General features: G+C 43.4%; 2 protein-coding genes across 4 annotated transcripts in view; both read left to right on the forward strand.

Annotated features, from left to right (window-relative positions):
- Positions 1–3,106, forward strand: part of ptpn12 (protein tyrosine phosphatase non-receptor type 12) — a 39,027-nt gene extending 35,921 nt beyond the window's left edge. For all 3 annotated transcript variants that reach the window (XM_062382630.1, XM_062382629.1, XM_062382631.1), the window contains one exon: positions 209–3,106. In XM_062382630.1, the coding sequence (XP_062238614.1) occupies positions 209–218 (10 nt within the window). In that variant the 3' untranslated portion in view covers positions 219–3,106. The remainder of the gene's footprint in view (positions 1–208) is intronic.
- Positions 3,107–6,320: 3,214 nt separating this feature from the next.
- LOC133948645 (lysine-specific demethylase RSBN1L-like) overlaps positions 6,321–23,575 on the forward strand; it is a 30,169-nt gene continuing 12,914 nt past the window's right edge. The window contains exons 1-4 of the mRNA XM_062382546.1: positions 6,321–6,953; positions 14,029–14,181; positions 17,893–18,446; positions 18,543–18,701. Coding sequence (XP_062238530.1) covers positions 6,341–6,953; positions 14,029–14,181; positions 17,893–18,446; positions 18,543–18,701 — 1,479 coding nt within the window. The 5' untranslated portion in view covers positions 6,321–6,340. The remainder of the gene's footprint in view (positions 6,954–14,028; positions 14,182–17,892; positions 18,447–18,542; positions 18,702–23,575) is intronic.

Here is a 23,575-nt window from a genome sequence, read left to right on the forward strand (position 1 = left end):
GCTGACAAACATGGTTTCTATTAGTGTCATCTGTTCACGATGTGTGTAGTTGCTTTTGCTGATGGGAAATCTAGCCAACGGCCACATGTGCAGAACATGTTTTGATCATTTTGAGACCGGGCGAGAACTGAAGGCACATTGTCTCCTGGGAAAGACTTTTCGGGACGTATTTTATTCAGTTCAGACTAAGAACTTCCTCTCCTTTCAGGGTTCGGTAAACGCTGCATCCAGCCCAGAGGCCCTCGAGAACCCCCCCTGGAGTGGACATGATGGCCGTCTGCCCGTCCTCCCAACAGCGTCCTCGCCTGTCAGGAGACGGACTCTGCTGGTCACACCTGGCTGGTCCAAAAAAAGTTGATAGATGCTACCCAGACACACAGACAGCACAGTGTTACATAGAAGAGCCTTCTGTGTGACTCTGTGCCAACAGCTTGTCGAGACTGAGCGCCTCCTCCTCAGTCCTTCCTTCAAAGTGCCACTGTGCAGAGCAGAAGGACACTCACTGTTTAAGTGGCTTGTCCATTTTAGAACAAAGTCCACATTTTCCTGCTCAGCTTGCTGATGCTAGAGGTTCTGACTTCTCGACACGCTGACCTGGGATCAGTCTGGTTATTTCCCTGTTAATGGTTAAAGCATAATTCCTCTTTTTTTATTTTATTTTGATGACTTGAGAGTAGATTAAGAAATGGTCTTGTTTTTTCTCTCTGAGCTGTGGACACATCATGAAGATTTGTCCATTCATTCTTAAGATTAATGAAGAGGAGTGTAGGCGTAACCCTGACGTGTTCAAATGAAAAGTGTTCCCCTCGAATTATGAGGAAAAATACTTTGTTTTCATACCAAATGAGAAAAGTAACAGTTTGTGTCCAATCAGGAATTATCTTTAATCACAAAAGCTACTGTGGGAAGCTGATGCCCGAGGTGTGACTGGACTCCCAGGTGTCTGCTTCCTCCTACTGAGTGAACAACAATCTTCAAAGCGACCCAAGATAATCTGTTACCCATGATGCAACCTTTTCTGTTGGGTATTTACAGGTTGCAAGGGTGCTCTCTCTCTCTTTGTCCTTCTCTATATCTCTCCCTCTTTCTGTGTGCTGGTGCTACATTATACAGGATCATCATAGAAACGTAAAGATTAGAGCTGTCCTGCGTTAGCTGCAGTAGCGTCGGCTCTAGTCTCGCACATCTCTATGCTGTTTACCATAGTAATGAGGCTGACGTGGTTTGGTCATTGAAGTCGACTGACAAGCTTAATGGCTCCGGAATCCTGCTTTGTGGCTTTTGATTGACTTGTTGAGTGTTTTAAGAAGTTTGGAGTTAGATGAGGACATTACAGCTGTAATCTGATTATTTTCCACCTGATGATTGGAGGTTGTTCTTTCTACACCCCAGATATTGAGCCTGTGATATCGTAGCTGAAGCACTAGCTTAAGAATTTGTGCCCAGAAAATCTGACGTCCCTGTTTCTAGTCACAGCCGGGTTATCACTCGTTATGAATGACCAAACACCTCGTCAGCCCCGTGACTCTGGATCTCACTGCTGGGACCATGAGCCCCCTCCCTCCCTCCCTTAGAAGACAGTCCTTCCTAATTTGGCCCTTTCTCTGTAGGTTATTTATCTCCATGTTGTTGTTTGGGCATCTCCTGGTCTTAACTTGAGACTCATATTTGCTGATTTAAGTTTCTGTCGGCGCCTTCCTGTTCTCATTCTCGTCGGCCCTCAGATGAACGACCATGCACGTTTTCGCTCCAGCAGCCGGTTTTACTCACAGCAGACCTCAGTGTTTGGGAATCTTGTGAAACTCTTAAAATCCAAATGCAACTTGTTTGGTTTCTCATCTTACGGCCAAGTCGTTCTTCACCTGCTCCTGCATTCTTGAAACAATGATCCAATCAGACCTTAGCAGCAAGGGACCCAGGACTACTGTTTTCTCCAGATTTGAATTGAACTCTGCTAACTTCTCCTCCATTAGCTACCGTAACTATACAGTATATGCATTTTTTATAAAGATAAAGATCTGTACAGGGCAGTTTAGGTATATAATATTTCAGATTTTTGTTTTTGCTTAAATATTATTAACAGAAGATGTAAGAAAGTCATAGCATGATGATGATGATGATGATGATGATTCCTCCCCTCTACACGATGTTTCCCTTCAAACTGTAAATTATTCTGCTGCCCTTTGGTTTTTCTCCTCTGTCAAATGTTTCAGGGTTGTTTTATTTTGTACTTTCATGTTCTAATTATATTCTTAAAAAGATTGATTTTTTTGGTTTATCTTTAAATAGGTTGGCAGATGTAAAGCAAAGACTGCCAGCTGGTCACATTCAAATAGCGACAACGGGCTCCTAATAAGATTGTAATAATAATATTAATGATGGCAATGATGATAATAATAATAATAATGGTCATTTTTTTTGTTGTAAATGCTATTTTAAAGTTATTTTTGTATACACGGCTGTTTGTTGCATCACAAGTTCACTGCTCCTCATTCAAACCCCAGCTTCTCTCTTATCGAATAATCTCTCTGCCTCTCCGTCTTTTCCCTCTTCACATGTTTTCAGTCCCTCATAGTTTCTGTTGTTCTTCCCTCCCCAATTTTACTCTTTCATCTTCCTCCTCTTCCATCCTCATTCATGCCTTTTTACCTTTTGAAAGGCTGCCGTCTTCAACACATCTGCTCATTTTGGTAATGCATCTCATAACTTGTCGGCGGTTCCAAAACAAAATGTGCCCTTTGCTCGGTAACATAAGTGGAGGTTTTCTTTTTCACATTATCCATCTTTTCCTCAGCTTCCTTTTCTTTCCGTTTATCCTTGTCTCTCTCTCCCCGCGTCAGCCGCACACTCGCCTCGATCTCAGAAAAAGAGCCCACCTGTGCCTTTAAGAGAGAGCTTGCCCCTCCCCTCGTCCCCTCTCCTCCAATCATCGTGAGTGGCGTGAGCGGGACTGATATGATTCGCTGCTGCTTGCTCATCGCCTCCAGTGGGACTCTCGTTCAGCCACGCCCCTTGTCCTCTTCCTGTCACACACACACACACACACTTACTCCCAAAATGTTTGTATGTTGCAGAAATCAATCAGTAAAAATGAAAGTCAAGTAATGATGCGCCTCTTTTCTTTTTTCTTTGTACATAATAAGAAAAAAGCATGTGGATTTGCGTGTGTGTGTGGTGTGCGTGTGTGAAGTATGTATTTATATTGGACCAGTCACGTGTTTAATAAATCACTCTGAATTGTCTCTGAAGCCACACGATTTAAGATAATTAAATTGCGTCTCCCACTGGCATCATCTGATAATGTCAATCACAACTGACTTCAAAATTAACTTTTACGCAGCATCCGTTTGATATATACAGAGTGTGTGTGTGTGTGTGTGTTTGTGTATGGGGCATCCCAGCAGGAGATCCTCTCTCACACCTGGAAGATCTGCCGACCCAAACATTGAGGCATGCATAATAATTTGACAGTTACTTAATCATAGCAGGAGGTATAAACACACATTAGCTCAGTGTCCTACACACAGACCTTGAGGGTTTCACATTTGTATTCACTCTACAGGACTTTACACTCAGGGAGGCACAGCAGGTGAACAAGCGTACTGTAATTATTTGCTGGTGTTCACATGTAGCCAACGCTCATTTCAGATTAATTATACCCACACACACCCCTACAACATCTCCTGTGTAGCAGACGTGGTTAAGACGGCTTTGTCTTTGGTGTTAATCTGCAAATTCATCTTATGACATTTCCATGATCATTTATTGTTGGAAAATCAGTCAGACAGAAGGAAACGTCATTTGATCCTGCTGAAATTATGATTTGCCACTCAGGACAGAAACTACTTTGTTGAACAGATTAAAAAAAAGCCTTTGTATGACCACTTAAGTCACAGGAGTCTGACTGGCTCCAGTTTAACTGTGTAAACTATTATTAATTTTACAAGGGGAGTGGCTCAAAGGCCAAAGCACATAGACATTTCAAAGAAATAAAGTAGAAAGCCCAACAGTTTACGACTAAGTTAACAGCTCCTGACTTGAACAACTGTTCCACAATAAAGGACAATAAATTACAAAACTATTCCGAAATAGATCATTAAATACAGGAATAAATTAGAAGACTATTTCTATATTCCTAAATGTACTTCTACAACTATAACTGATTTTATTTTAATTGAACACTTGCAGATGGCATTAATCAAAAGCATGAATTAAATTATTTGCGTAACATACAAAAGGGAACCTGTGAGGCCTTCAGAGGATTCATGTAGCAGAGGAACAATATTTATACTAAGGTTTAATATATACATCATAAAGCAGGAACCAGGGAGCCACTTATAGCCAAAGTGTTTTCTTTCCTTAACATGCTATAACTTTATCCTCTTTATTTTTACTCTATGCAACAGTTTTTTCTCAGTGGCACAGAATGTGTCGAACACACACACACACACGCACACGCACACACACACACACACACAGCGTCTAGTGTAAATTAAGCCAGCTTTCTACCTTAACTGGGTCACCTCAGTTTTCCCATGGAGCAGTTATGTAATGGTTTTATACATATAGCCAATCAGTGCAGAGTGTATGTATGTGTGCAGCAGGCTGTGCTGCCATCTGAAGGAAATGAAAACTATCAGCTGTTTTTTTTATAATGCCTGGAATAGGAAATACTTTCAACGAGATTGATTTTAGGGAAATTAGTTTCATACAGTAGCTGTTGAAAGGAGTCCAACTTGCACAATACACACTCACACACTTCCTGGCTTGCCCCTGCTGCCATTGCACTCACACACACATACACACACATATATCAAATTTCCTCTTCTGACTTGCATCAACTTGTCACCGTTTTTACAGCAAGGTGTAACTTAACCCCCTTAGTCCAGCTGCTAATCATATTTAGTATTCACGGTTGGCTGTCCACACACTGGCAGGCTTTGTACCGAGAGGTCCGCCTGTCACTCCTAGGGAAGAATATTTTTTCATCTCAATAAATCAAAGTGTAAACAGCCCCGGAGGAGTCAGAGCCTGTATAATGATGTGTTCTGTGTGTGAGAGGTGATGAGCTCATCCAGTTTTGAGGATGAGATGAGCGAGGGCATGTTTACTGATGGGGACGCATTCATTAAAATAAAACACAGCACCACCAAACCGCTGCACACATTCTGTGACTCATGTGAGGACACTTGAAGCATTGGAGCATTAATGGTCTTTCTGCACTGAGCTGGTGTCAAATCTAAAAGCTGGGGCCTCAAGATATGATAGATATTAATGCCAAAGGAATGTATTGTGCACCACCGCTACTATATCAAAGAATATGAACAATAAGTGAACTATTAAAAATCAAGTGCTTGAGGAGTCGAGAGCCTGCAAATATAACACTGTGCATGGTGATAATGGGAGAGATATATGAAATAATATAAGTAATATTAAAGCCCTCAAAAAGCCAATTAATTTGCCTGAAAAAATAAAGTAATGATTATCCTTACAATTTCAATATCGCCTCCCACTGTCTCCGACTGTTCGGTGCTCGGGCCCTTAATAATAATCCTTACATTTTCTTCAATTTCTAGAAAAGCATCCTTCACGTTGTGTCGATTCTTGCCTGCTAATTGCTCATTATGGTCAATGCTATCAATTGCACATCACACTGTGAAAATGTTATGAAAATTGAATGATAGTTGTAAAACAAAGCTTATTTCCTGTTGCCAGCAGGTGGCGCCATCAGCATTATTACATACAGACTAATAGATCTGTTCAAGTAGGGGCTCTGATGTAGCGTGAGCAATTTAGTGTCAATTGGACAATGTTACAACAACTTCATTTTCACACTGATCAGTAGGTGGCGCTATGACCCTGAGGTAATATTGACACATAGAGCTGTTCAGGCTTGAACTCTGATCACGAGACAGAAGTTTGGTGGTGATAGGACAATGGCGAGTGGAGTTATGACAACATCGTCTCCTCAGTATCGAAGAATTCATGATCCATGTTTATCCGAGATACAGAACATCGTTTTTTGATGGCGTGTAATCAAACTTTGACGCCACACCACGGTCACACAATCTTTTTTACACTTCATACCTTTAGTTGGTGTAAGATTAATAACTAAATGTCTGTTTGAGTGGCCCCCTGGTAATGTTTTGCTCGGGGGCCCCAATAAACTCTAGTCACGCCCCTGACTGAACCCCGCCTCTTGCTTTTCCCTCTGGACCTGTCAGTCACATCTTGGTCCCGCCCCTCGCCTGTCACTTACGCCGGAGCCACGCCCCCCGCCGCCGCCTGCACGTCCTGCTGGAAACAGCAGAGACGTTAGAGAGTAAACACGAGCCTCAAGATGGCTGACTCGCTGGGCTCCGCTCACCTCGCCGGAGCCGCGGCTGCTGCGGGGCTCGCCTCCGCCAAGAGCCCGCTCGTCAAGTCGGCTGCTGCCCGGGATTTCAACCCGCCGCCGCCGCCGCTGGCCAAGAAGCCCCGAGTCGAGGAGCGCAGCGTTAAGCCCAAGAAAGTCAGCAGGGACGCGGGAGTGGGAGGCAACGGTGGCGGCAGAGAGAAACTCCAGCACCCCGGCAAGCAGCGGCAGAGTTCCGGCAGCAGCCCGGGGGAGTGGAGCGGCGGCAGCAACAACCCTCCTGCCCCTTCCACCGACGGATCCCAAACACCCACAAACACGCACAAAGTGTTCAAACAGAGCGACTTCTTCCTCTATAAAGCGACGTCCTCCTCCTGCAGAGCCAAGAAGAGCAGCAGAGAGAAACAGCGGGAGAGCACCGAGAAGCTTCTGAGAGGAGGCGCGGAGCAGCAGCAGGAGGAGGAGGAGGAGAAGAAACACAAAGTGATAGTGACCTCCGGACCCGCGACCAACGACAACAACAACAACGACACCAGCAAACCGAGCCCTCTCTCGGCGGTGACGAGGGAGAACGGAGAGGTCACGCTGCCGCCCAAAGGTAGGCCACCATCATGTGCTCGCTCTCACCGAGATGCTCCTCGGAGCTGGAGCTGCTTTCACAAAGTTGTTTAGTTGTGTTTATTGCAAGTGAGCGGGAGTTCTGCGCTTTTACTCTGACTTGGCTCCACACACTGGGGATTCGAACATGTGGCCCCAAACAGCGCGCGGTTGTCCGCCCCCAGTAATTCGTCCTGGTTTCGGACCAGCTACTGTTTTCTAACAACGCGCGCCTGAACGTTCAGTGAAATAACAGAGAACACACGAAGATTACCAGAATCTCATTCGATCTCCGTGGGGGGAGGTGTTCGCACCGGGTCGCCGGGCTGTGAAAGCCCGGGTTTGGTCGATGTCTCCGCGGGCTGTGTGGGCTACTTCACCCGCTCGTGAACCCTCGAGCTCCGCGCCAGTGGCCGCGCGACCTGCTCGAGACCAGCTGCTCTCGTGCTGCTGCTGCGGAATCCTTGCGTTACGCGCTATTCATAAAACATCGCGCGCACGATCCCCTGTATGTAACGCATGTGTAATATATCCATACTAACGTGTTACAGACCATTTCAAGTTATTCATATTATAAGTGATTTCCTATTCTTCACAGTGGTGTACGCATTAAACCGCACGCTGCTGCTCCTGCTGCTGCTGCTGTCATTACAACATGACAGCCGCCCGCCATTATCGTGTAAGTGTTGTTTTGGTGGAGCACCACGCCCCCCCCTGCAACCCGCGGCCGTGCGGGGAGCGGACGCGGGGCTCAGCGGCTTGTTGATGCTCCGTGTTCCACAGCACACGGTGTGTTCATTATATCACTTTTATTTTTAACGTGTATTGTCACCGTGCAGTCATCAGATCTGGACTCCACTGGCAGCAGCGATTAGATTATTGACTCGACGCGTCCACATGTGGTTTGTTTTGACTGTGACCCATGGTGTTGTCTAATATGTGGGTCAAAGAAGGCAAAACAAGTAGATAAACGAAGGGAGTACATTTTGTAAGCTTATATAATGCAAATGATTATTCAAATTATCAAACAAAACTGTCTGCAGAGTAATACTATCTCAAAATACCACACAAATACATGATCTGTTCTAATTGATTTATCATATTACCCACCAAAGAGGGTGCATATTAAATGAGGGTCCGTGGACACCCGGGGGCTTCTGTCTAAATTCATCCATAACAATATCATGATAGAGGTCTATTATCTTTCTAATACAATTCACTTGCGTTGATCTTTCACATTACTAATTAGAATAAATGTTTTTTTTCTTTTTTAAAGACCACGACCAACATACATTTGACTCAGTTATTATACATAATACTAATATACACAAGGCTTTGAGTAAAATTACAAATATGTTATGTCACATTATTTTATAAGATGTAGGATTATTTAACGACTGACGCAACACAAAAACCACAACCATCTGTTGAACGATCCTCTTGATATCTAGTTTTGCTGTGGGTTCATTGATTTCCTGTGTCATCCTTGCTGTTCGGCCTCTGTAGCATCTCCACATGCAGTCGTGTTTGCATGCTCGTCTCAATGGCATTTGTGTTTTTTCGACATGAGCGGGTGCACTGAGCAGACGCGTGAGAGAGTGTGGGTGAGTGTATGATGTCACCCTTTTTCCAGTCGGGCAGTTTAAGAGGTCATGACACGCACTGAACAGCCACCGCAGTCAGTGAGAACAGCAGGACGAGACGTGCTGCCGGCTGCTAGCCCCCAACACACTATCACTAACTGTCTGTCTATGGATGTTCAGATTTGTCTTCGTTCAAACAAAAATGTGGAAGGCCGTGTTTCAGTTTAAAGGAATTTCCGAACAGCAAAAAGGTTAAACAATTAAATTAAAATTAGGATAATTTTTTTATACAGCAATCATAACACTCTTTCTGGTTTATTTGCTGGTTTATTATAATGCTGTAAACTTGTTGACTGACTCCAATCATGCTTGCAGCTCACTGCAGAATAGTCATTCATTAGGTCTGTTGGACGCAGCCAGAATTAGCTTTAAGTAGCATAAATATTATCGGCCCTTCAACTCTTGCATGTACGTGCTCACGAGCAACACACTGAACCTCTAATTGCTGTGGTGTAGAGCTGCTCAACGGCCAGCAGCAGGAGTCTGTAATTATCCTGAGTAGCCTTAACTGTGAAGATGAGGGAATGTGGAGCAGAGTGTTAATCCACATTAATCATGAGCACAGTGTTTTCGAGGATTAAAATGTTCAGGTATTGACCGGCAGGCCGAGCCAGTGGTTAAAGATGGACGGCTTTAAGGAAGTGGCGGCGTCTGAGGCACGGCGCCCAAACGTGTCCTTGAGCCACAGAGGGAGTTCTGCCAGATTCAGGAGCGCTGCGGCGACGCCAAGCTGCGCCCTGACCTTCCCGGAGGGGAAGAATTTTTTCCTACCGGGATCCAACGAGTATCACATCATCGCAGCGATGTCGGAGGTGCGGCTGCTGTAGGAGGGAGGCTGAGGGCAGTGGAGAGGGAGCAACGACTCCTGGCTACATTTGGTCCTGAAATAAGAGACACACAAGTTTGTAAAGTGTCCAAGACGTTGTTGTTTTATTCAGTTTGACCCTGTCTGAGGCAGAGTTTTGTCTGTTGTCATTGAGAGACGCAGTTTATTTATCTACAGTCTGATTCATAACTGTATGAAATGCAGTTTTCTTCATAATTCAAGCGATGAGCTCTTTAAAGGGATTTAAAGATTATTCAGCATTTAAGCCGAATGCAGAGACATCACAACTCAATGATGAATCTGGAAAACTTGACAGTGTCTTAATCACCAGCCGGGTTATTTTTATGTTTTGATTAATCACTTGTGACACATAAATCACGGATTAGGGCCGATGCAACGCAGCTCATTTCTTTTTGCAGCTCTCAGACCTTTAATGTTACAGCTGTAGACTGAATATAAAGATGGACGACATTACGGCTCCCTAAAAGTGAAACCAAAACAGCTTGATCGCCCCCCCGTTAGTTGACTGCAGTATGAATAAACCCAGCCTCCTCCATGTAGGTGGATGGGACATGGCTCACGGCTGGTTGAGCGTGTGTATCGGCAGCTCCTCGTTACCAGGTCACATCACCTAATAGCTACTGCTCAGACTCACAAGTTGGCAGTGTTCGTATCTTGGCTTCATTTCTGGATAGTGGGAGGAAGTGGACACATCATTCTGACTATTCAAAAGTCATACAAAACTATGTTAATGGGAAGTCGGGTTGCGGTGAATCATGTAATTCTCTGAACTGCTGTAATTGGGAAACTTAAGGCATGTAAGTGCACAACACTGCCAGAATCCCTGACTACGCCCGGGACTTCTCTGTGGCCGAGGGCAGCCGGTGGAGAAAAGGGAAGAGAAATGGAAGCTTAGCTGCAATCAGCACCCATTTAAGTCCACATTTAACTGTCGTCTGGGTCATTTGTTCAGTCCCAAAAAATGATGAGACACTTAACTCATGTACAGTAGCAGTTCAGTAGAATGGCAAAGACTTTCTGAACCTTTCTGCTAAATCGTTTTGAAATCGCCTTGAATTGTGAAGCGTGGCCTTTTCTACACCATCAGGGGTAAACTGAGCGTGTAACGTTTTCAGGGTTTTGTTGGGGAGCAGGTCTACCTGTATTTCACAGTGAGTTAAGCTACACTGACTAAACAGATCTGAAACTCTCTTGTGCCTTTTACCCGATCAGTCGGCTCCATGCAGAGGGGAGCGAGACTCAAATCTGAGGAACCCATCTTTCATTTTTTATCAACTTCCCTTTCATTTATGTCTGCTGACCTGCTGATAAGTGAAGTGATGTATGACTTACAGTCGATGTTGTGTGTGTGAACCCTTAAAATATGACTTCTAGAGCCTGACTGATTTATCTGTTATGTGTAAAAATGGGCCGATATGAGCCGTTCACAGACATATCTGCATCAGCATTTTCCAACATGAAAACTTTTATTATACAGAAAAAAAAATAGAATGGCATCCAATAAAGTTTGACATTCCGAGGTCTAACAGGCCCCTTATGAAAAATATGAAACCATAAATTAATCCACTAGATTTAGATTTAGTTCCATGAATGAAATCAATTGAGATGTTGAAAACACACCAAATGTCTTTCTTGGGAAATATCAAGCCTCAATTACTTTTCTTTGTTGTTTGGTTTGTTCAGAAATGTTTTGCGCACTAATACTGGTATCTCCATCCGCCCCCCCATAATCAGCATCAGTCAGGCTCCAGCATGCAAACTGTCTGCCTGAATGGCTTTTACCCATAGTCTTTCATTCTAGTTTGCCACATCATTGCAGCCTGAGTCAGACATGTGTTTGTTAGTGTCCAGCATTTTTTCAAATGGGAGTCCTCCACAAACTGTGACGTCCAGTTCGGAGCTCAGTCAAAGAAGCTTTGGAGCTTTGCACAGACACAGTTTGAATGTTTTGGTTTTATTATCTACAGAAGAAAATCTGAAGTCCAGATTGAAACAGTCTGTCGCCTTAGAATCAGACTCTTAGAGCATAGAAATCAATGTTAAATAGAGGATGTGTGAATAGTGTGAAATAACAAGGAATTTCACATGGGAACCTTTGATAAGATCAGTTTTTCCTTCATCTGTTTTCTGAAGCTGTCGTCCTGTTTTCGAGTCGCAGCGGGCTGCAGCCAATCCCAGCATGCATTTTGGCACGAGGCAGGGAACACCCCGGACAGGTCGGCAGCCTTATCACGTTGCTAGCACACATTTAAAACTGGCCAGGCTACAGCTCTAAACACTGTGCTGTCTTGGGTGCCTACCAAGTTAACATTGCACACACAAAATAAAGTTAATTTCAAGGACAGACGTTTGGAGGAGGCAGGTTTCCAGTGTGCGATTTACATAAAAAATAATGAGCAAGCATCGAAACGTGGATACCGCTTTGATTCTTTTTTTGAATAGTTTATTTTCCTCCACAACACGAAAAAGTTGGATGCCAGTGAGTGCTGGTGCAGTTGAATCTTACAAACCGCCTGCCGCGGGCCCTCCATCTTTCAAAGTGTTTCCCTCCTGTGATCATCGAAACAGCGAAACCCACCTGCTGTGTTCCCCTTCAAACTGCCTGCTGCCAGAAAGTCCCCAAACAAAAACGAGAGAAAAAATAGTTTCAGTTTTATGGATCGCATTTAATTAGAGTCATTTATATCTTGGTTGCATCACCTTGTTATAATGACTATTGTTTTTTTCATTGGATGTCACCAAAACTACCGGAGCACCATACAGCCCTGTCTTCTTACATCTCACAAAGTTCAGAAAGAGGTTTTCTCTCTATTTGAAAGGGAAGACCCTCCGCTCAAGCTGTGATGAATACGCTTGTTCACCGCTGTATTAAAGCTACGCCAGCTTCCTGGGCTAATTTACCTTCTTTTGCCTCTAAACCTCTAGTTTATGAGTGTTACTGCAGCGACATGGTCTGACATGTTTTCTCAAATCTGGCAGTAGATCTGAGTGAGCCCACCTTTGTAGGCAGTTTCCTGTGGAGCAAAAGTTTGATGTTTGGAAACAAGTGTCGCGTTGTTTTTTTTCCGTTAGGCCGCTCACAGTGTCTGGGAATTTAACAGCACTGTTTTTGCATAGTTCTAAAAATGGTTTCTTCCTTCTCTTAACCACAGAGTATGAGCGGAATGACTACCTGCTTCATCATGAGGGGCAAAGAAAAATATTGCTCTTAGGGCCAATTCACATCTGCATGGTTTGGTCCAGACCTCCTGACGTTTTTAGTGTAGGCTGAACCAAAAATAACAAGCGCGAACTGTGACTCGGATCATGATCTGCGGACCAAAGTTGAGTCGGGTCAAACTAGGTGGTCTTGGTCTGGATCCAATCTCTAAGCCCGTCGGATATCGTCAGAGACATTTAGCCTCCAGGGCAATTTTTGGTGGCTCCCAGTGTTGAGGGTGAATATTCTGGTAGTAAAATCATGATGATATTAATTCGGTATGGACTTTCAGTTGTGAAAATGTCCCAAGATTGAAAATATTTATATATAATTGAAACAAGTGTGCTGATTTAACTCCAATTTTCCTGCTGCCACTGTAAGCTTTTTATACTTTCAAAGCATTTTCTCCTTTGATCCTGCGAACAGTGAGTCCAACCCCACTGTGTTCACTTTCCCACTCCCCACATCCACAGGAGAGTGAACACAGCTTCCTCTTAAAAGAGGGATCTGACGGAGTTCAGAGAAAAGAAGTTCTTTGGAAAGGAAAAGAAAGAACAGCAAAAAGAAGTAATGCAGGAACAAAACAAAGGAGTTCTTTTGTATTTCTTCCTGGGGATAAGGAAATAAAGAATCAAAAGAGGCTAATAATAAAAGATGGAGTTATTTTAAGGAAGATTCATTTTTCTTTTAGCTCAGTTTGAGGTGAGAGATGTTGACCTACTGGGAAAAAAGTGTCTTTGTGTCCAGTTAGACATGCCTGGCCTCTCAGAAAGCACTCCAATGACTGAAGAGGTGTGTGTGAGGGGATATTTACATTTTAGACCGATGCTCTCATCCACAGCAATTTGCAATGAGTGTTGTTAGAGCGCACTCCAATTCCCCGATCTGTAATATTCCCTCAGCACTCGAATGAATCTTTCAGTTGCAAGAGGAAATAAAATGAGCTAAAAAGCGAAGAAAGAGTTTAAGACATTTAAAACCGGAGCATATTCATGCTTGTGAGAGCAGAACATGGGAGTAGGATGAGTTTAGGGATAGAAACGTGCAATCTATCTAGAAAAGATGTAGTTTAAAGATTATAAGTAAACTTCTAGAGTGAATGGTGCAGGAATGGAAGGTCATTACACTGCTGAGAAAGCACGAGAGATAAGAGCAGAGGCTGTGCTGGGGAGGCGAATGTGTTGCAGCAGGAAAGGCAGAGACAAACTGTTTTTTATGAGGAAGAGTATCACGATAACGGAAAAGTTAAATCGCTGGCCGAGGTGAAGCACCTGGCAGGAGTTCAGTGGAGAGGTCAGCAACATAAATCCAAGTGAAGTGAGCCTGAGTAAATCTTGTGCACTCTGCCGCGTTGACCTGAAACCTTTCTTTCCCTCTGGTTCCACAGAGCACTCTGCCAAGGACAAAGCGAAGGAGAGAGACCGAGAGGAGAGGGAGATGAAGAAGGTCAAAGACAGAGAGAGGGAAAAGGAGAAGAAGAAGCACAAAGTGATGAATGAGATCAAGAGGGAGAACGGAGAAGTCAAGCAGCTGATTAAAGGTTGGTGGCAGCACACAATTTACACGCATATAAAGGGACTTTTCATGAATATTAATATTATGGATCAAACTATTATGCTTTAAATGACGTTTTGCAATTAAAATAATCTCAAGGTGTTTCTGGTCTGCATCAGAGGTAATCTGTCTCCATAATAACGGGCCTTAAAAACTAAAATACTACCATTCCCATACACTTGTTAACTGTATCGGCCTCAGGTGAGGTTCGGACACAAGAAACAAACGTCGCAATAGTGATATATTTTTAATTTCAGTGTAGACATTGTGCGGGGAAGATATGAAGTGTGTGTCAGTGTTTCGTGTTGGTCCAGTGGGTTTGAGCTGCACACCCCACAGGCTACTTGCTAAATTCGTCTCTCCATCTCATATCTGTCCTGTCACTCCCCATCGTGTAGGCAGTAAGGAACTGAAAAACAGTTGGATGATGACGCCATTAATCAATCATTAAAATATGTGGTAGAAGTAAAATGGGGTAAATCACCCAGAAACCAACTGGAATCATTTATCACATTCACTCCAGCTCGGAAAACCATCGCATCACATCACACTTTGAGTCGAAACTGATGGTTTCCCATGTGTCAGTGCACCCAGTTGAAACTCAGCATCCGTCTCAGTGGAAACCTGCTGCTGAGCTTACCAAACATGGCCTACTTTCGCAGGGTAGCGTACAATAAATCATCATTATGTTCGCAACATACGAGCAACACACACGACCGCTCTGCATCCCAGTGGGGGGTCGGAAAACAGTCAGTTACTGTGGGGTAGTCGGAAAAAAGAGCAACGTAGAGCAGGATCTGTGCGGTGGGAGAGGTTCCTGGTTGTAACGGTTTTATTTCTCTCTTTGAGAATTCGATCCCTGGCATTTGGTCGACCTTTGCACCACGCTGCTCAACCAGATGGAGAAATTTGGCTTAGGGTTTATTTAGTCTGACCTTCTGACAGTGTGTGTGCATGTGTGTGTGTGTGCACTGATATTACGTCTGTCAGCTAGGATTGTGAGGGGGGGAATTGAGAGACAGCCTATGACAATGTAGCTCATCCTTGTTTATACATTGATTTTATGTATAAGAAAACTTTTCATATACTGCAAATATAAATACAAATACTGATATGTCTGTGAATATCAAAATAAGATGTCAGTCAGGCGCTAACTCACAACAAAATAAAAGTGGAGGATCTTAACTTTCAGAAGATTGGGGACTAATATGATATTCTTAAGAACAAGGACCCTTATAAATGAAACCAGTAAAAGCCTACTTAACCGCCCTCCACCAGCTCGACATGTCTGTCTTCTGCTCTGTACTTTTTATGGAGGTGGCGGACTGTGTCATTGTCAACCTTTTGACTGGAGTGAATTATTTGCAGAGCGCTGTGACGTAATCTCCGTCCCGCTCCCTTTCTCTTTCTCTCCGTGAAATCTGAGCTCGGCCACTGAACTGCAGCTCCACATTTATCAACAGCGGCTGTTTCTCTTTCAAACCCTGACCCTTTCGGACGGACACGCCACACACTGACATGCATACGGCCACGGCACATTTATCCACGATTGATTTGATTTGTTGTAAAGAGTCAAGTCAGACTTGTAACGTCCCTGCGCTGATATTTCATGACTATGCTGTGACATTTCCAAGTGTTAGTCAGGCTTGGGCCACATACCACAGCCAGTGGCTACTGATGAAAATTACAGATGGATTATTTGGCCCACTATTTCAGTCTTACTGCTTCCAGTCAGGAAGCAACTTGACGGAGAGAGTCGTTGTGTTAGTCTGTAGTGAGAAATCCTCATGTTTAGTCTTGTGTGTTTACGATAATAGACACTCTGGGGTACGTGGTGGGATATTGAATCAGATTGAAGAGAGCAGAGAGCTGCTTTACAGTGATTGTGAGTGAGCCATTTAATCACAGTGTATTTGCATTTTAATCACAGCGTTTGCTAATGTTGGAGCGACAGAGAGAAAGTTCGAAATTTGATCAGCGAGAGAGAGAGTTGATTTTTCAACTCGACAGAGCGATAGAGAGAGTCAGAGAGATTGGCAACCAGAGTTAACATGTACAGGAAGTCAGAAAGCAGCATACTGCTATTTCGGCTTCTGACTCAGCGTGTTGTTAGACAGGGAACTTGTTTGAACTTAAAATGCTCACGACCATCTGTTCAATAATATACATAAATATGCATAAAACCCATCATAATATATTAGAGATGTTCTGATTCCATTTCTCACTTCCCTATGCCGATTAAGAGAACTGATCTTATATCAATGCTTTGCTGTTACATGCTTCACAGTGAAAGTCTGCTCTAAATAATGAAGGAAGGGAATTTCTTGTTGTGAATTAACCGCAGTCAAACAGTTCGTACAATCTAGAACTCATTGAAGTTGATAACATTTGTGCTAAATCAGTGTTAGTCTTATTTTCACCTTATTGTAATGCTTCTCTGTGGGTTGAGGGGGACTCCTGGGTTAAAGAGCTTGTGGATTAGTAGCTTGGTTATTGTGCTGCAAATACATTCTCTGTGTTGCTCTCTTTATTGCTCTCTCTCTCTCTCTCTCTCTCTCTCTCTGCCTCTCTCTCTCTCTCTCTCTCTCTCTATGCTGTTTTTCATCCTGTCTCATGTCGCGTTGAACGTGTGTGGGGAACAAACTAGGCTGAAGTGTTTATATATGTGTGTGGTGTGTGTTTTCTCGTGGGATGATAGCTGATGTTTGAATAATGCTGAGGCAGCAGTGCCCCTATCAAAGTGACACAAACACACACACACAGTAAGTATACACGTCCACTTGTTTACACAACCACTTGGAAAGAACGAACCACCAATACTTTTGCAGAAAGACATAAACACCTCTGACACACTCTCTCACACATAGAACAGTACATACAGCAGCAACATGGAAATAAATTGCATGTTTCACTCAGTCCTGCCCTCGGCTTTTAAGAGATCTACACTATTATCTCCGTTCAAATAAGTCACTTGAAAGCTGGTTTCCTGGCTTAGTCATATCTGCTTTTCTCCAGGGATTCCAACGCAGGGCTCTTGAATTTATTTTATGCCTGCAACCCAGGAGATGTGCACCATCTGGGAAAAGCTATGACTCATATGTCCACATTCGCTTAAAATAGTTAGGACTCATATTTTTTGTTTTATTGTTTTTTTTTTTACCAGGGGAGATTATCTGGTATCTGGTTGTGATGGTGATAAAAATTGAGATAATAGTTATGACAACAATCTGAGTAAGAGTATTCTATTTTACTGGCAGTTTCGCCCCGTTTTATTCTCTTCCTTATTTTCCTGGAAGTTTGTCATCATTTTGCACTTATTATTGGTCCTCATTAACTCCACCATATAAGTATTTTAGTTTTCATCTTGGTTTGTTTGTTGTCTGTTAGTAAGCTGGATTTTTATTATAATTTTTCTTTACTTTCTTTAACATTTTTCAACATCTTTCTGGATTTGTCCGAGAATAATACATGGATCTTGATGAAACAAACTCTGACATGTTTATTAGACCACATTTGGTGCAGGTCCAAATAGAAATCGAGATCTAGTGAATTTATATGTGGTTCCAGAAAGCGGACATGAATAGATTTTTTAACGCGCCTTCTTCCTCTTTTTGAAGAACAGCCTCCCCTCTCATAAGTCTTGTCTCTCTAAATAACGAGGTCATTTTTCTCTTCTTCTCGTTCTGTCACTGTCCAGATGAAAACGAAAAAGCCCAGGTCAATGCGGAGGAGCTGCAAATCAAAAAAGTCAAGAAGAAAAAGAAGAAGAAACACAAAGAGGGGGAGAAGCACAAACGAGTGAAGATGTACCACCGCTCCTGCCAAACCATTTGTGCCGGCCTGCTTCTCCCCAGCGATCACACGCACAAATCCCCCCTGTCTCCGTTCAAGACGCCGCTGCCGGTTTACCCCTCGCCGAACAACAAAACGTCACACGTGCCCTCCTCTCCTCCTACTGCTTCTCTCGCCTCAAAACTCCTCTTAAGCGCCTCACTTCAAAACACGCCCGGCGATCCATCCTCCTCCATCAAGGCACCGCTCCCTCGGCCGACCAAACAGCAGCCGCAGGGCTCCTACCCCGGTATGGCAGGCCTGGAGTTTGCTCCGTACATTCACATAGAGAACCAGCCAAACGGGGGGGCACTTGTGGCTCATGCCTACACCTCACAGCTCTCTGCCCTGTCGATGGGACAGAAGCAGAGATTTGCCCAGGAGTTTGTCAGCCTGGCGTTCAGCGAGGACTCGTCGCAGGTACGGCAACGATACGGATGTAGCTGCAGTATGAATTTTCGTAAAAATTCAAATGATAGATATGATCTGAATTGATCTACTGACCCTGTTTTCCAGGCAGCTCATTATGTCATGGGAATCGTCCACGGAGAAGCCAGCTACCTGCCGGATTTCTTGGATTACTTCTCTACCAAATTCCCAGCAGCTCCAGTCAAAATGGAAATATTGGCAAAGAAGGACATAGAAACTACAACTATGGCTAGTTTCTACTCTCAGGTTAGTCAGACACAATCACATACAGCCAGAGGAACAGGGATTAGATCAGGGGTGGGGAACATTTATCTATGGAGGTCCATTCCTTTCTATAGCACCTTTTTCCACTGGTCAGCAAACCCACTGATGGCTGGCTTTTTTGTGGAATGGGAATGGATACAGTTGGCATTCACTCCTGGGTAAAATGACTCTACAGTAGACACAGGGTTTTATCGGCTCGATTGGCAGTGATGAAAGGAGCCACCTGAGTGACCGCGCTAATTTGGCAAGACAGCGAGGTGAGAGAGTGCATCAGTTCATGGTGCATGACGTCAAACATGACGCACTGCGAAAAAATAGAAAGTTAATATAGAAAACTCCTCCACTGAAAATGGGAAAGTATTCAATCACCTATTTGAACTGATGTATACCCGCAAATATATATAATATAAATAATGTCTCTTCAGACGATCTCACATTTGAAAGCAGAGAGTTGAAAGTCTTGTTGGAACCTGAGAGGTGCTTGGTGATGTCCGCCCTGAAGGCCAGATCACGTAGCCATTTGCTTTCTCTTCTCTGTCCCTTCCTCTCTATGGATTTGGACTTTTCACCTCAGTACAGTAAAGCAAGAGGAGGAAAATCCAAAAAGTTAAAGTTTCAGGCTGTAAGAGACGTCGCTGTCTGGCAGGTGGCAGCCTCACAGTCAGATGAAGCAACCCCAAAGGTGTTTCTCTTCTTTTTCTTTTGGAACAAGCACCAGTATATTAGCAGATGTGGCGAGATGCCTCTAACTCATCCCCAGAACATTACATAGCTTTTTGAGGACACCAGGAAAAACGAGAAGTGTGTGTTTGCCTGTGTGTGTGTGTGTCTGGATTGTGTCCTCATTGTGTGCACAGCGACACAGCGAGACCTCTTCATTTAGAGATTTCCCATGTCTGTAGTTCACTAATGAAAAGCCTTTTGTTGCCTCAAGCCTCTTGAGTGGTTTTGTATTGAGATACTGCCTGCTCTTTTTTCCAATGTGAGTGCAGGCAACACCGGTTACCACACTGTGCCACCGTGTGTGTATGTTTGTGTGTGTGTGTCTGTCGTACCACAGGAGGCAGAGCGGTTTATGCTCTATCGCTCTTCCTCCGGCCATATTTTCTTTTTTCCTTCCTATTATGAAATATTCACAATGTTTTGTGTGTCTCTGGCGGTTTTTGCCTCCACAAACACATCCCGGATTTCCTCATGATTCTGAATGTTTCAAAAGAAGTAATAAAATGTCTAAATCGTGTGTCGTCAAAGTGGACTTATCCATTTTCATACCCGTGTCCTAAGCTGTCCCTTTAAGACTACTGTTCCTTGCACGGCTAACGTCATTGTCCACTGGACTTGTTAATTTTTTTCCTCCCTCCCAGCTTTCTGCAGTGACCTTGGGTAGTAGACATATAGTCTACAGACACACACACACATGCATACACAATGATATATACACACATGCACAGGTATAAACGCACACACTCCGAGATAAATGGTTCATCATGCACGTTTTATGTTTTCTGCTCTGTTGTTTGTCTCTGCTCCGGTCACAGATGACTGGACGGCTGTTTTTTGTGCGTGTGTGTGTTTGTTTTTAGCAGGAAGAGGAAAGAGGGGACATTTTTAGGATTGTGTTCATGTCGAGATGATCAAAACATCAGCATTTCATGTGTGTGTCAGTCATTTGTATTCAGCACCTGACTGAAGGCATTTTCAGAGCTGGTGAGTATTATGGGAGATTACAGCGCTCCATTTTCTCAGGGCAGGTACAGCCCGGCAGACAATACACTGTGTGATGCTCTCGGACAATGAGATAATTTGATCTCTGCTGTTTAGTCACCGCGGCTAATGATGTAGTTACGACATCAGAAGATTAATTCAAAGGCAATGAGGGGACTGCGGCGGTTTTAATGTTGTATTACACTGGGAGCTGTGTAAGAGCATTTACAGAAAAATGTTTCACAGTTAGTATTTATTCGGACGCAATGGGAAAACGTATTTGGGAATAAATATTTGCTTATAGGAATTAAGCCTGTAGCAGCTCTTCATATATAGAAAATCCCTGTTGATTATCTGTGTCCCTTGTTTCAGCTCTTAACCAGGATAGTTATTTGTGAACCTCATCTTATCTGACTGTACCTCCTCCTGACACACAACACACAACAACCCACAGGCATCCTATTTGCACTTGGCCTCCACATAATCTCACCGGTGTTGACAAATCAAACGTACTTTCATGTTGCACATCTCTCGCATTTCAGCCTCAGAACCACAGCAACGACTCAATTTATATCAAAACAAACAATTCCATCACTGTGTTGTTGTGCATTCACACGCGCTTGTGTGTGGCCGAGCCGAGGGAGAGATTATGTGAGGAAACGTATGTGAGCTTGTGTTCGAGGCACCAATCAGCTCTCAGCAGCCAGAAGCTTTTGTTGTTACGCAGGCACAGTGACAGACTAATAGACTTAGCCAGAGACTGACTGGACATAATAATTGAGAAAGAGAGAGGAGGAGAGAAGCCGGGTCAGGAGGAGGTCAGGGAGCAGCAGGGTGATGTCGCCACATTAACCGAGTGAAAGTGGCGTCGGCAGGACCAGGGAAAAGTTGTTATAGAATTAACGAGTGTGAGACCCAGAGACGGAAAGGAGAGCAGGAAAGAGAAGAGGCCTGATCTAATAGACTTCCAACCGGGGACAGGAGTGTTATCAGGGAGCGAGGCAGTGCAGGAGGTGGAGACTGACAGATGAGAGAAAAATAATCTGCCAGGGGAAAGCGGATGATCTGTTAAAAACATACAGTTTTTAGCCTGAGAAAGAAAGTGACAGCTGGGGAGAGATGGCAGTTATGATAATTACATATAATTATGTGGGCTTTTTAATCTTGTGAATTTGCAGACGTGGGAGAAGCAGTAAATTTAGATAAAGTTACAGAGGTCGTATTCCACTGGGAGCAGAATTTTTATTGTTTGACTCAACAGTGTGTATTTGCCTTCTTTAGTCTCCCTTTAATAAAGCTCATGGTGAAGTTTAGCAGCGGAAGACACAGATAAAGACGATGTCACCGTTTGTTTCCACACATGTTCTCTTGCGGTGTGTTTTTATGCACGTACACAGAGGTGAGGAAGGACCGGAGCATCTTGAAGAGCACAGCTCGGAGGAAGTCCGTCACATTTCCTGTTTCCTTCTGTTTGCCATCACATGGGTGTGTGAGTGTGTGAGAGAGAAAATCACATTTATCAGTATATTTCAGGCAGACGCAGTGTTTCCTAATACTCTTACTCTGCCTGTGATAGTGTTCAAACTCAGTGGGGGTTATTCTGCACCTAAATTATGCATGTGCAAACACACACACACACACACACACACACACACACAGAAAAATGACATGCATAGGCACAATTACAAGCACGCAAAAGGCCAAATGTACACTCGACTTTCTCAACGCTAGCACAGGGAAATTGTACAAACACTTGTAAACATGAAGACGTTTGAATCCATGTGTGCACACAAACACATATTTCTCTGCGAGTATTTAGGTCATTGACTCAGTGAGACTATTTAAAGTTGTGTTTATATGTGTGGAGTGAGTATTTCAAGCTTCCCGTCATCTTATGTGGATATTACACAGTGTCAGCGCTCAGACAGATGCGGTGGAAATAATGTGATTTATTTTCTTACCCCCGCCAAGGAGGTGATGCCGTTTCTTTGTCGGTTTGTTTATTTTGTCAGCAGGATTATTGCAAAACTACAGAAATGATTTCCATGAAATTTTTTGGAAGGATGAGATGAGGGCACATTTTGACACAGATCTGGACAAACTTGGAGATTCAGGATTTCTTTTACGTTGGGATTTTTGACGTTATGCCTGATTTCTCACAGAATAATTCATTGATCATTTTATTTAAGGGTTGGGGGACTGATATCTAGTGTGAGTAATTTGGTGCAGATCCAAATCTGGATCTAGGAGATTTAAAAGGGGACTGTTGGGCCTTGAGGTAAATGCTTCCTTAGAACTGCATTAAGTTGCTTTTTAGATGATCAGATTGCAGTTGGATAAACCTTAACCACACCGCTGCTGTTTGGCGCATCTGGCTTTCCAGGTTTGGTTCAGTCCGTTTTGAGTCTTTGCACAAATCGGTTTTAAAGAGAAGCACTCACAGCCGTCGGTTCTGCTAAAAAAAAACTGCTTATCTCCTCAGAATGAGAAAATCCTCATGACGTACGTACGTACAGTTTGTTGGACCAGAGCAGAGGGAGGTTGCTGCACCGAGCTTTGAGCCTGTTGTTGCTTTGCTGCTCTGTGGTTTCATGTTGTAGGTTGTCAGACAAATCAGCTGGTTCCACGTTTAACAGCTTAACTAATGTGTTCAGTTCCTTTACTCTCCATGTCCCCAAGCACCTGAAGGAGTTTTACAAAATCAAACACTTGCTGGTTCCAGACTCTGAGCATTTGCTGCTTGTCTTTCTTTCATATCATTGTCGATTGACTCGGGGCAACCACATTACACATTTTAATCAACTTTGTAATTGTACATATCAAAAAAAAAGTATGAATAAATAGTTTAAATTATCAATTGCACGAATACATGTCAGTTTTCTAATGCCTGGGCTAGAATTTGGAATATATATATTTAATATTTGCCAAATATGACAGTGATGTGTCACAAAATCCTGTGTATGGTGATGAGTTGGTCTTTTCATCCCAACTCTTAATTTACGTAGATAATCCAGTTTTTAATCCAAGCGTGTCATACTCATCCAATCAATCACTACTACTTATCTGCCAATGTAAATAACATTACACTTCAATTAGCTGACTCTTTTATCCAAAGCGATTTACAATAAGTGCATTTAACAATGAGGGTACAT

The sequence above is a fragment of the Platichthys flesus genome, chromosome 23, assembly GCF_949316205.1.
Source record: "Platichthys flesus chromosome 23, fPlaFle2.1, whole genome shotgun sequence".
Taxonomy (NCBI): domain Eukaryota; kingdom Metazoa; phylum Chordata; class Actinopteri; order Pleuronectiformes; family Pleuronectidae; genus Platichthys; species Platichthys flesus.